The sequence below is a fragment of the Miniopterus schreibersii genome (assembly GCF_964146895.1).
Source record: "Miniopterus schreibersii genome assembly, chromosome: 5".
Classification (NCBI taxonomy): domain Eukaryota; kingdom Metazoa; phylum Chordata; class Mammalia; order Chiroptera; family Miniopteridae; genus Miniopterus; species Miniopterus schreibersii.
The window spans coordinates 40,882,433-40,895,466 of record NC_138106.1 but is presented as its reverse complement, the minus strand read 5'-3'; the positions used below and the strand labels follow the sequence as shown (position 1 = coordinate 40,895,466).

Genomic DNA, 13,034 nt, shown 5'->3' with positions numbered 1-13,034 from the left:
AAACGGTTGGTTTCTACATATCATTCTGGGGAGCTGAAATTCAAAGCTATGCCATCACAAGCTAAATGTATGAAGGTTCTCCAGACACGCTGGAACAAAATATGCAAATCAAATGTCAAATCTCCCAGGGTAAGTTATAACTGCACTGAATTTTCTCTAAGGGTTATGCTTTTCTTTACCTAAATGTGAAAGCAGAAATACTATCTTTTTATTGCCTGGAGATTCAGCTGTTGAAGCTATGGGAAAAAGCTATGCTTGTAAAGAGAATTTAAAATTGTTCTTTTATTATATATGCTACTGAATTCACTAATGAGGTAATCGAATAAAGTGTCCTCCAGGGGTGAAATAAAAGAACATTCCATATGCCAAACTATTTATCTCCTTGGTGCACCTCGGATCATACTCTACTCTTTTCTGTCTGCAGGCTTGGTTTTGTGTGCAGGTCAAATTACCTCCTATTTTGTTATACCTTTGCCCTGGCAGGAGGCAGTGCCCTGATTCAACAACTGGGGTATGATTAGCCATCTCCCCATTAACACCGTCACTTCAGTCACAATACAAAAGGCAGTTTTTAACTGATCTTATTTTTCATAGATGAAAAGACATCTACATGTGTTACAATCGCTAAGGAAATTACACCTCTTTCTTTCAAAAATATAAATTAAAAACAACCAAAAGATTTCACATTATTATTGCTTATTGACTCATTTAAAAAAATCATCAAACCAACAAAAAAAATAAGACTTATACCTAAGCAGTAGATTTAAAATAGAAAGATGTGCTTAAATTAGACCTTGAGAATTTGGAAATTTTTCCATCAGTTTATGGCTTCAGGAAAGCTTTATCTTCAGATTTATGTTCAGTTGTCAATAGCTCTTCACTGTTTAACCTGAGGGATTCTTTGCCACCATATACTCCCACTTCTACTACACTAAAGTAGTTAATGATTTGTGAAACATTTGTGTGCTTAAAATCCTTCAAAGTCTTTAAAAAATATTTCTAGCCCTCAAAAACAACCAGATTTTAAAATTATTTTTAGCAAGCAAGGCACAGCAGCTTATGTGTTGAAATGGCAAAGTCCTCTACACCAAACAATAACAACAGCTACTATTCTTCTTTTTTTTTTTTAAATATATCTTTATTGATTTCAGAGAGAGGACAGGAGAGGGAGAGAGAGAGATAGAAACATCAATGATGAGAGTCATTGATCGAGCCCACAATCCGGGCATGTGCCCTGACCGGGAATCGAACCCCTATCACCTGGATCTTAGGTCGATTCTCAACCGCTGAGCCACGCCCGACCAGGCAACAGCTACTATTCTTAATGTAGGCAGTGAACTAGGGATATTCAAGCGTTAGTAGTCAGTTTTTTACCTGTCCAATAGGTATTTCTTTCTTTCTTTTTTTAAACAATCCCCCTCCCCCTTTTTAAATATATCTTTATTGATTTCAGAGAGAGGAAGGGAGAGGGAGAGAGAGATAGCAACATCAATGATGAGAGTCATTGATCGGCTGCCTCCTGCATGCCCCCAACTGGGGATCGAGCCCGCAACCTGGGCATGTGCCCTGACCGGGAACTAACCATGGTCCTCTGATCCCTGGGTGGACTCTCAACCACTGAGCCATGCCCGCTGGGCCTTCTTTCTTAATTTTGGACACATAGCACTTAATGAGCACCTGCTGTGTGCTAGTCACTGCTAAGTGCTATGGGTGATAAGTTCAGTGCAAGGCTGAATAAATCAAGGTCAAAACTGGTTTAGAGAAAAGACTGTGCAAGCTAGAATCAGAAGTTTTCCCAGTTCCTATACCATGCCTGTATTCATTTGCTGAGGCTTCCAGAACAACAGCCACAGACCGGGTGGCTTAAACAGCAGACATTTATTTTCTCTCTGCTCGGGGGGCTGGACGTCCAAGATCACAGTGTCCGCTGAGTTAACAGTTTCTCCTAAGGCCTCTCTCCTTGACTTGCAAATGTCCCCCTTTAGGCTGTGTCCTCACATGGCATTTTCTCTGTGCCATCCCCATGTGTCTTTCTCTTCTTATAAGGACATCGGTCTTGTTAGCTTAAAGCACCATCCTTATTAATATCTTAACCTTGATTACTTCTTTAGTGGCCCTGTCTCCGAGGGTTAGAGATAAAACATAAATTTTAAGTGAACACAGTTCAGTGCATAAGAATGCCCATTGCATAAATGGCTATAACTTGCAATACAAAGACATTAAAAAGAATCAAGGGGAAAAAATACTAGTAGTTAGAAGCATGGATGCTGGGGCCAGAGGTTCAAATCCGTCTGCCAGTACCCACCTGTGAAAACACTGGCCAGGTTCCTCAGCGCTGGGGCCTCATCTGCCATCCTTTAAAGCAGGGCCAGTAAGAGCACCTACCTCCTAGGTTACTGTCAGCTGAAGTAAGTTGGCTGTTAGTGGTGCATGAAAAGTTTTAAAGATGCTATGATTGCTCCTCTTTCTCCTCTGGATATGAAATCGCAGGAATTGTGAGAATGAAGTGCAGCTGAGAATCAAACATTTTGAGAAGGGTGAACACAAACTTTTCTTAAACCTAATAATTTCCGTATATAATAGTAGCTGTGGAGACAGGACCAACCGAGAGACAGGCACTTGAGATTCTTAAGCTTGTGCCCCGAGTCGTTCTTTACTGAGCACCCCCATCACATGCCAGGGGCGGCCCAGGCCTCCAGGGGCCGCGGGGGGCACAGCGGAGCGACCCCTCGGTTCCCCTGACGCCCACGCTCTAGGGTGGAGACGGGGCCTCCGCACTGCACACCCGCGCTAGGGCTGGGGAAGCGGGGCGTGGTGAGCGGGGGAAAGAGCCCGTCAGTGCACAACGTCCTTCAGCAAGCCGGTGTTTGTCGCGTGGCCGGGGAGATACACAGGCGCGGGGGCAGGATTAGCTCGGGCCTGTGGCCTGGGCTTCCCCACGGGCGGCGCTGAGCCCTGAGCTGCGGGGTTGGGCCCACGCCGCGCCCTGCGCCCTGTGGGGCTCTGCGCCCTGTCCTGCGGGGCCCTGCGCCCTGCCCTGCCGGGGCCCTGCCCCTTGCGCCCTGCCCTGCGGGGCCCTGTGCGCTCTGTCCTGCGGGGCCCTGCGCCTGTCCTGCGCCCTGCGGGGCCCTGTGCGCTCTGTCCTGCGGGGCCCTGTGCGCTCTGTCCTGCGGGGCCCTGCGCCCTGTCCTGCGCCCCGCGGGGCCCTGCGCCCTGTCCTGCGGGGCGCTGTGCGCTCTGTCCTGCGGGGCCCTGCGCCCTGTCCTGCGCCCTGCGGGGCCCTGTGCGCCCTGTCCTGCGGGACCCTGCGCCCTGTCCTGCGGGGCCCTGTGCGCCCTGTCCTGCGGGACCCTGCGCCCTGTCCTGCGGGGCCCTGTGCGCCCTGTCCTGCGGGACCCTGCGCCCTGTCCTGCGCCCTGCGGGGCCCTGTGCGCTCTGTCCTGCGGGGCCCTGTGTGCCCTGTCCTGCACCCTGCAGGTCCCTGCCTCTTGCGCCCTGCCCTGTCCTGCGGGGCCCTGCGCCCTGCCCCGCGCACCCCGCGGGCGCAGCAGGTGTTCCCCGCCGGGCGCGGGCCGCGCGCTCTCCGCCTCCCCCGGCGCGGGCAGCGAGCCCGCAGGGGCGCGGGGCTGAAGCTCTGCCGCGCGCCCGACTCGCAGGTTCAGGTCCCGGCGGGCGCCCCGCGTGCTAGTGACTTTGGCCTTGGCAGGGTGCCTCCTGACCCACGTCACCAGTGTGACAGCCTCGCACCAAATCAGAGGGCGGCGCTCGCCCAGCCCGGCGCCACCCGCAGCTCCCTGGGATTAGAACTCGCCTCCCCTGGCTCCTCCCCTCGGTCCCATTTAAACTCCCACCGGCTTTACCGAAAAATTAAGAGTGGGCTCGGTTTCCGCAGCGCCTTCTTCCCCTGCAGGATGGTAAGTGAGGAGCCTGCGCCAGCTCGTCGGCGGTGAAACCCGGGCTGCCCGAGCTAGTACGCTCGGCATTTAGAGTTTCCCCCCTTGGAAGCAAGATCTCTCTGCTCCCTGTCAGGACGGGTCTCCCCTTTCCCCTTCCCTGACTTTTCCTGATCTCTCCCTCCCCCCTCTCTCCCTCCCCCATCTCTCATCCTTCGCCCTCTGTTACTCCTTCTCTCTGTACCTTCTCCCAGCTTTCTCCCCCTGCACACCTGCACTCACTTTTCATTCCACCTCTTTCTCTAGATTATGCACATATTTGCAAACACTTGGGCTTGACCTAGTCTAGGGCTATTGGGGGTTTGTTTTCTTCTCAGGTGTCGATTGCATAATAGCTCAACTCTGATTCCAGTAATAACCTCAGGAAAAGAGCCTACAAACATGCTTTTAGAATAAAAGAAAATAGCACTTGATAAACTCTTGGCTGAATTTCTTTGGTCTGCACTGCCCAAGCTGGACCAGCTTCAAAATGGGACTTTTTCAAAACGTAATTTACCGGGGAACATTAACAAAGTGTGATTTAAAAATAATAATAATAATTTTTTTTTTCTTTTTCTTATTTGTTTTCTCTTTGTTTATGTTATGCCCAAGAAAATCCTCAAGTCAACAAAAGACTTTGGGGTGGTCAAAAAGAGTTTGTCCAAAGCTGGGCTCTACTAAAATGAATGGCTTTTACCTGATTAAACATTGACAGATCATTAGAAATGTGTTGTTGTACAAATTAACCCAGGGGGGCCGCTGCATACCTGCCCCTGCCTGGACATTTGGAAAGGAGTCGGGGGCAGGAGGGTGTTCACTGGCTCAGAACACGGTGGAGGACCCGTGCCAGGGAGTGAGGGAAGGCGAGATAACTCTGGAAGGGCACTGAGACCTAGGGATGGAGACCTAGAGCTTGCTGCCTCTGCTGACTAATTTATCTCAGCTTCGATTATATGTTGACTTGGAGTGACTTTATGCTTCGTGCTTAGAGTTAGGAGTCAGGAGCGATATTTATTTAGTTATCCCTGGGCTATATCTACATATGAGTCTCAGACCATTCAGATCACCACAGGATCCGGCAGCATTGGAAACCAGAGGAAGGAAAAAGAGACAAATGGGGCATGTTTATAATTCAGAAAGTAGGACATTAAAATAAGGAAGTTAGATTATATTTTGTTGCCCCGTTTATTTCAGCCTTAGTGTTCTTTGTCTTTCAAGGCTATTGCAAATATAATTAAGATATTTGCTAGAAAGAGTCAAATAGTTCTTACATCTTTGAATCATTCAGTAGAATTCCTCTTACTTAATTCCTGGGTAGCCTGTTAGATGACCCAGACCTGGCAATGGGGAATACTCCTGGTTATGTACAGACTTGGTCCCTCCAATACTACTAGCCTGTTCTTTGCTGAGAGGGCCTTGGGAAAGTACTGGGTAAACCAAGGAGCTGACTCCTTTCTAGTATTTCTATTTTGACCACTCAAAATTAACCTGGGACCCGTACTTAGTACCTTTACTGTTTTTGAGTCACTGCATGTAATTTTGGCATTTTCTCCCACCCTTTCCTCTCTCCAAATCCCCATCACTGCACCTCCTGGGTAACCCCCTACCCTTTCGTACTGATTTTCACAGAACACCGTTCTGCCTTGCCAAGACCAGGACTTTGTAGGAGGCCAGAGCTACAATTGCCCGTATTCCACTACAACGTCAGAATCTAGTGTTGATGTTTCCACGGAGACTTGGGTCTCTTTCTGGGCTGCTGGTCTCCTGGACAACAGAGAGACCCAACAAGCACCACAGGCACAGGGTAAGTTCTGCTCTTCTGCTTTCCTGGTAGATCTGAAGCCCTTTTCCAGCACCCATAGTTGCAAAGCATCATGAGCTGGAACTCTGTAGAAGGGATGGTATGGAAAGTTTAAGAAAGCCCAAAGACTCCTGCATTTTACAAGCTAAATAATTTATTCTTTCATACTTGCCAAATAGTGACAATGGGATTCTTTCCCTTTCCTGCTGGACAGTCTGTATTTCCCCCTATACTTTTCAATTCTTGGAGATTTCCAACTTGCTGAGGGAGTTTGCGTCTGGATCAAAGTTTTATAAGCAATGCTAATGGGATGCTTTTGAAGTCAAGACACCAATTAGAGCATTTCTTTTGGAATTCAGGAAAGTTTCCCTGGAAATGAGAGGGAAGTAAAGAAAATACTAACTTAATATTTTATTTCATAGATAAAATTCTATGAACAGTGTCTTGTAAGTAGAGAAAATGATTCCTTTTTGCCCAAAGAAAACTTCAGTTTTGGAGGGAAGTATAACATTGATGGAAAATTACATATTAATTTTGACCTGGGGCTTAGTAAACAGTATTTATACATTAATTTGAGAAAAGGCACAAAAATCCCCAAACTATTGAAAAACACATATATCAGAAGAGAGTTTTTCAGGTTTTGCTTTCTACTACAAGCAGCAGAGAAACAGAATGCCCAAGATTATAGACCCAAACAGTGTATAAAATTTTATTATTGTCCCCTTAGTCATTGTGAAATGTTTAATCAAAAACATTTCAGTAGTATTTCAGTGTAAGTAGAGAAAGGCAAGAGTCAGAACTATACTAGGTGAGGGAAAAAAGGTAAAAGTAAACCAATGTAGCATGCCCACGCATAGTCTTTGTTGGTAGGTATAGCTTGCTGTCAAATATGAAAAAAACACACACCCCAAAACATATAAAGCATATAAAACATACAAAGAATGACATTTGAAATGCATGAGTCTGAGTTACAGTTCTGAGATTTCTCCAATGTTGTCAAAAAAGCAAGGTCGGAATTACTGTAAAATAGAAATTGCGACCACATAAAATTCTGCATAAATGTTCTCCATCAGATTTAACTGGCAGGCAGACAAGCAGAGATTTTCATCTGGGGGGGAATGGTAGCATCAAAAATAGAATTTTATTCTGGAGCCAAACACTACATTTTCAAGCAGTAAAGCTTAGAAAATAAGATAAAAACATAGTGGAATTGCAATGTTATGCCTAGTGGGGGGGAGGATCAGTAAATATGTGAATACATTAATAATGGGGATGAGACCATCTTTATACATTTAGCCAGCAGGAATACATATATTAGGGAGGGATGCGACTTGTTAGTTCTTAAAAATTCACCTCTGTAGCCACTCTGGCATATGGTCTATAAATATTTGTCTTTCATAGGATGCTGACCCCTTCCTAAAGCTTTAAATATTTTGTTTTCCTGTGAGGAGGCAATGGCTATTTTGGGGAAGGAAACTGAATCTATTAAACTTTCTGAAATCCTTTGGTAAATTCTTTATCACCCAACAACTGCAAGTGTGTTTTCTCAGTTACCTTTTTGGTGTTTCCACATAGAATCATCTAGTGACTTGAATTTCCCTCTTCCTAACTCTTGTTCGTGGGAAGAGGCTCAGCTTTCCTCTCAGCTCTACAGAAACAAGCAGGTATGTACAGATAATCAGAACCCTGGGACCGGCCATGTTCCCGCAGTCCATTCTTAATGTTGTCGCTAATGTCACACTGCTTCCTTTCCCTTGGAAACTCATCTGCTGACCAAAGTGGATATGGGTCTATAGAGTGATACAAGTTAGATGAATATACCAAAGAAAAAATCAAACAAACAACCCCCTGCCCCCCAAAACCACCACCACCACCAACCAAAACCCTCCAAGAAGACCAGAGGTCAAGGCCTACCTCTACATATTTTACCAATTGTATGGCCTCTTCAATCCTTTCTACTTATCTATGAAATTGAAATAGTTGGGCTGCCTTCCTCTGAGAGCTGCTGGAAAGATCAAATGATATAGTGAGTGTCATAATATTTTTAAACCATAAGTATAGCTCCTCACTTGGTGAAGGAACGATGATTATACGTTTTTTACGAAGATTGCTTCATGTTCCATATTTTGCTTGTAGCTGTTCTTAAGAGAGTAACTGAATCTAATTGAGTGGACACTCAAAAAGGTCAATCTGAGGCTGGGGAAGCCCACCCACCTTTGTTCTTCTTCCCTTTTTTGTAAGGTGTAAGGAAGGAGTCCAGCAAAAACGTTTTCATACACCTTTTTTCTATATTTAAACAGTTGCACGCAGTTCATTTTCCTACATACCTTCCCTTGTGGTTGCTATTTTCAAAGTCATATAATCTCTTCAAACACTTTGCAGTGGAAAAAAATTCAGAGCGCAAACTGAACAATCAGGTGGTAGGTGGGTGTAGACTGAATTTAGGCCTCTGAGGACGAGGGCTCCCTGAGGTAGAGTTCTTAAAACAAACAAAATTATAATCAGGTTTAAGCAGGTGAAGGATCAGTGGCACTATTATAAGGTTACAAAGTCAATATAGTGGAGCGGCCCTCACCATTGTCTGCCTTTTGCAGCTCCAAGACACTCTGGTGCAGAAGGAAGAAGAACTTGCTAGGTTGCATGAAGAAAACAATCACCTCAGACAATACCTGAATTCTGCTTTGGTTAAATGTCTTGAGGAAAAAGCCAAGGTATGTACCTCTCCCCTTTATAAGGACAGAGTGGTGATTGGAGAAAGAAGACCGTCTGGGTAAAACTCCTTGGTTAAATGAGGAAGCATACTAAACAAAGTGCCTTCAAATGCATTTAGAGGATGGACGGATTTCTCTAAACAAAATATAACACTTTCGGCAGAATCTTCATGTATCATTTCTTGGAAGCAACTACATTGCAGGTTTCAGTCATATATTACAAAAGACGTCGCTTAAGAATCAAAAGCCAGTTAAGGGAATTGCTGAGACCACGGAAATGAATAAAAAGGCAGAGATGGATGGAACATTAGAGAGGGAAGCAGATCTGAGAGACACTAGGTTCGTCTAAGTATCTGACTTTTGGTGAAGAGCTGTCGCTTAGGGCCTCAGTTACCTTCACCTGTAAATGAATGGGCTAAAAGTTCTTTCTGTCATTCTGTTATTATTATTGCTTCTATCAATCTTTACCTTACTTCTAGACAAGCCACACTATTTGATATTATTTTATCTAAATTGATGATGCTTCTTACTACTCTTACTGGACATAATAGTTCAGAGAAAAAAGGGCGCACTATTTTGTTAGCTTTGTTAAAAAAGGGAGCACATCTCATCATTAGTAGCCAGAACCCTTAACTCCAGAGAACAGTTATTAAATTAGGAAATGACATTAATTAGGCGGTTTTCTCTCCCTTGTTCTGAATTTTGCAAGATTTAGAATAATATAATACATATCACATGAGAGTGCTATGAAAGTTAATGAAATAAGAGGAAGCAGTGCTACATAGTGTTTCTTTTGGGACCATAATTGCAACTAATTTTATATTATTTTTATTTTTTTAACTTTATTTTTATTGTTGACACTATTACAGATGTCCCATTCCCCTCCTGGCTTTGCCCATGTCCACCCAGTCCCCTCCCTCTTCCCTCTGGCCATGACCACACTGTCGTCTGTGTCATTGGGTTATGCATATATGTTCTTTGGCTAATCCTTTCGTCCAGTTTCCCCCTCCCCCGTTAGCTCTGACAGCTGTTAGTCTGTTCCATGGATCCGTGCCTCTGGTTCTAGTTTGTTCGTCAGTTTATTTTGTTCATTAGATTCGACATATAAGTGAGATCATATGGTGCTTGTCTTTCTCTGGCTTTTTTCACTTAACATAATAATCTTCAGGTCCATACATGCTGTTGTAAAAGATAAGAGATCCTTCTTTTTATGGCCCCATAGTAGTCCATGGTGTAAAGGTACCACACCTTTTTTTCCCTCTCACCCATGGATAAACTTCTATTAACTTTAGAGAGAGAAAGGGAGAGAGATTGAGAAACATTGATGTGAGAGATAAACATCAGTATGTTGCCTCCCATAAGCACCCCAACCAGGGATCGAACCTGCAACCTAGGTATGTGCCTTGACTGGGAATCGGATCATCTGCCTTTTGGTGTATGGGGTGATGCTCCAATGAACTGAGCCACCCGGCCAGGGCCCACAGTTTTTTTATCCATTCACCTACTGATGGGCACTTGGGCTGTTTCCAGATCTTAGCTATTGTAAATAATGCTGCTATGAACATAGGGGTGCATATATTTTTTCTGATTGGCATTTCAGGATTCTTAGGATACATTCCCAGAGGTGGAATCACTGGGTCAAATGGCAGCTCCATTTTTAATCTTTTGAGGAACCTCCATTCTGTTTTGCACAGTGGCCGCCCCAGTCTGCATTCCCACCAGCAGTGTACCAGGGTTCCCTTTTCTCCACATCTTCACCAGCACTTGTTGTTTGTTGATTTATCGATAGCAGCCATTCTTTGATTTGCATCTCTCTGATGATTAGTTACATTGAGCAGTTTTTCATATGTCTCTTGGCCACCTGTATGTCCCCTTCTGAGAAGTGTCTATTCAGGTCCTTTGCCCATTTTTTAATTGGATTGTCTTCCTTTGGTTGAGTTGTGTAAGTTCTTTATGTTTTGGAAATTAACCCCTTATCAGATGTGTCGCTGGCAAATATGTTCTCCCATGCAGTGGGCTCCCTTTTCATTTTGATGATGGTTTCTTTTACTGTGCAAAAATTTTTTAGTTTTATGTCGTCCCATTTGTTTATTTTTTCCTTTGTTCCTCTTACCCTAGGAAACGTGTCGATGAAAATCCTGCTACAGGAGCTGTTTGAGATTTTACTGTCTATGTTTTCTTCTAGGGTTTTTATGGTTTCATGACTTACATTTAAGTCTTTTATCCATTTCGAGTTTCATTTTTTTGCATGTACCTGTCCAATTTTCTAACACCATGTATTGAAGAGACTGTCTTCACTCCATTGCATGCTCTTGCCTCCTTTGTTAAATATTAACAGACCATAAAGGTGTGGGCCGATTTCTGGGTCCTCTGTTCTGTTCCACTGAGCTGTATGCCTGCTCTTGTGCCAGTGCTAGGCTGTTTTTATTACAATGGCTTTGTAGTATAGTTTAATACATGGTATTTTGATCCTTCCAACTTTGTCCTTTCTTAATATTGCTGAGGCTATTCGGGGTCTTTTTTTGGTTCTAAGTCTTATCCAATGGTGAATTAGATTGCATCAAATCTATAGATTGCTTTGGGTAATATAGGCCTTTAATTCTTCCAATCCATAAACATGGATATGCTTCCACTTGTTTGTACCTTCCTCTATTTCTTTTTTTCAATGTCCTATGGTTTTCCGAGTACAGATCTTTTACCTCCCTGGTTAAGTTTATTCCTAGTTATTTTAATATTTTTCTGTTGTAATGGTAAATGGAATTTTTTTTATTTTATTTTATTTTTTTAGTTTATCTTTCTGAGAGTTCATTAGTGGTGTATAAAAATGCCATTTATTTTTGGTTGTTAATTTTGTATCCTGCTACTTTGCTGAACTCATTTATTAACTCTGGTAGTTTTTTGGTGGAGTCTTTAGGGTTTTCTATGTACAATATCATGTCATGTGTGAATAATGACAGTTTTACTTCCTCCTTTCCAACTTGGATGCCAATGCCTTTTATGTCTTTTTCTTGACTGATTGCTGTGGGTAGGACTTCCAGTGCTATGTGGAATAAACTCATTTTAATTTTCTTTAGAAAGAAATAGAAATATTTAAAATTATGTATTATTTTACAATTATTTGATTGTGAAAAGATACATCATTGGAATATCATATTAACTTAAAACCAAAAAGAAACCGTTTTATTATTTTTTTCCTGTGTCTTTGTGTTATTTATTTCTTTATTTTAGCTCAAACCCTTCAACTTTTTCACCCAACTCCCCAACTTGCCTCCCCTGGTTCTGTTTGGATTCAGATGGTTTAGGTGTAAATCTAGGCTGAATGATTTTTAACAAGTCATCAATATGCCTATGCCTTAGTTTCTTCATTAAAGGAGATTTTAATAGTACTTAAAACAAAATGTGATCATGCATGTAACCAATGTCTAATACATGATAATTGCTATTATTTTCATTATAATAATAGTGATTACTTCCTTGGATTAAAATTTTAAAGACATCATTTACTCTCATTTATATTGGAGAGTCTGGGTTTCTAGGTAGTAAATTCTCATCATAGATTTAAATTTAGAAACAGAAGCTAATGCAATCAGTTTTACTTGTGCATGTGTGTGTATGTGTAAAATAGAAGTTTAATCAAGTTTTCTAAGGACTTACAGAGACTAGTCACTGTTTGAAGTAGGTGTAATTAGACAACAGCAATCTTGCTTGATTACCTGACTGTGTATATTTGCAAATCTTACTTCCCCAGAAATTACTGTCATCAGGTGATTTCTCCAAAGCATATGGAAAACTCAGAAAGGGGAAGAGAAAACCCAAGGAGCAAAGCTATTTTCCTCCTGAGATCCCCCATCGAAAAAATGCCAAGAGGAACCTCTCCAGTGAGTTTGCTAACTGTGAAAAACAACCTGGACCCCCTGTGGATCCCTGGGTCCTTCAAACACTTGGGTTAAAAGACCTCAACACCATTGATGACACCTTATCAGCTAACTACAGTGCCCTCTCCTCTCATCCCAGAAGAATCACCAGCACATTTCCCCAGTTTCCAGAGCATGCAGTTGATTATGGAAACGCCCCCAGGGAGGATCTGCCAATTGACTATGGAGGTGAGAGAACAACCCCTTCCTGCAGCACTGCCGGCCCTGGGGAAGATTTTCACTTCCTTTCTCAACTTTCCAATCCCCCAGGAGCACTGCAAACTCCTCCTTACTATACTTCAGATGTGTCACCCAATAAGACGGAGATGGCCTTTTCCACGTCCTTGAGCCCTCACTGTAACGTGAAAACTCATTCCTTCCACCAGGGACAAGCCTTTGTTTGTAGAGATGAGGCAGGAGGCTGGAAGTTTACCTGGGTCCCTAAGCAGTCTTAGTGACTCCACTTTTATCACAAAGTTCTGCCATGAACTCTGTTTACAAAGACCTCTCTTGCACTTGAACCTGACTGTGTGGAATACTGAAGTTATTTCCCAGACTGTCTCCTGCCACTTTAAATGTCACTCTCAATTACCCACTTAAATCTGCAGGGAATGGTTTCCAAGATTCTGTAATGAAACATGCCTGCTCTTCTTTCACCTAGGTTTGACTTGCTTAC

At 43.3% G+C, this 13,034-nt stretch overlaps 1 protein-coding gene across 1 annotated transcript; it reads left to right on the top strand.

Moving 5' to 3' along the window:
• Positions 1–3,856: 3,856 nt before the first annotated feature.
• GMNC (geminin coiled-coil domain containing) lies at positions 3,857–12,813 on the top strand (the record flags this gene model as incomplete). Its single annotated transcript, XM_081138959.1, has 5 exons — positions 3,857–3,914; positions 5,562–5,736; positions 7,309–7,397; positions 8,328–8,444; positions 12,193–12,813. Exons 1-5 carry the CDS (start codon positions 3,912–3,914, stop codon positions 12,811–12,813), a joined length of 1,005 nt encoding a protein of 334 aa, XP_080995085.1. The 5' UTR covers positions 3,857–3,911.
• Between the last annotated feature and the right edge of the window lie 221 nt (positions 12,814–13,034).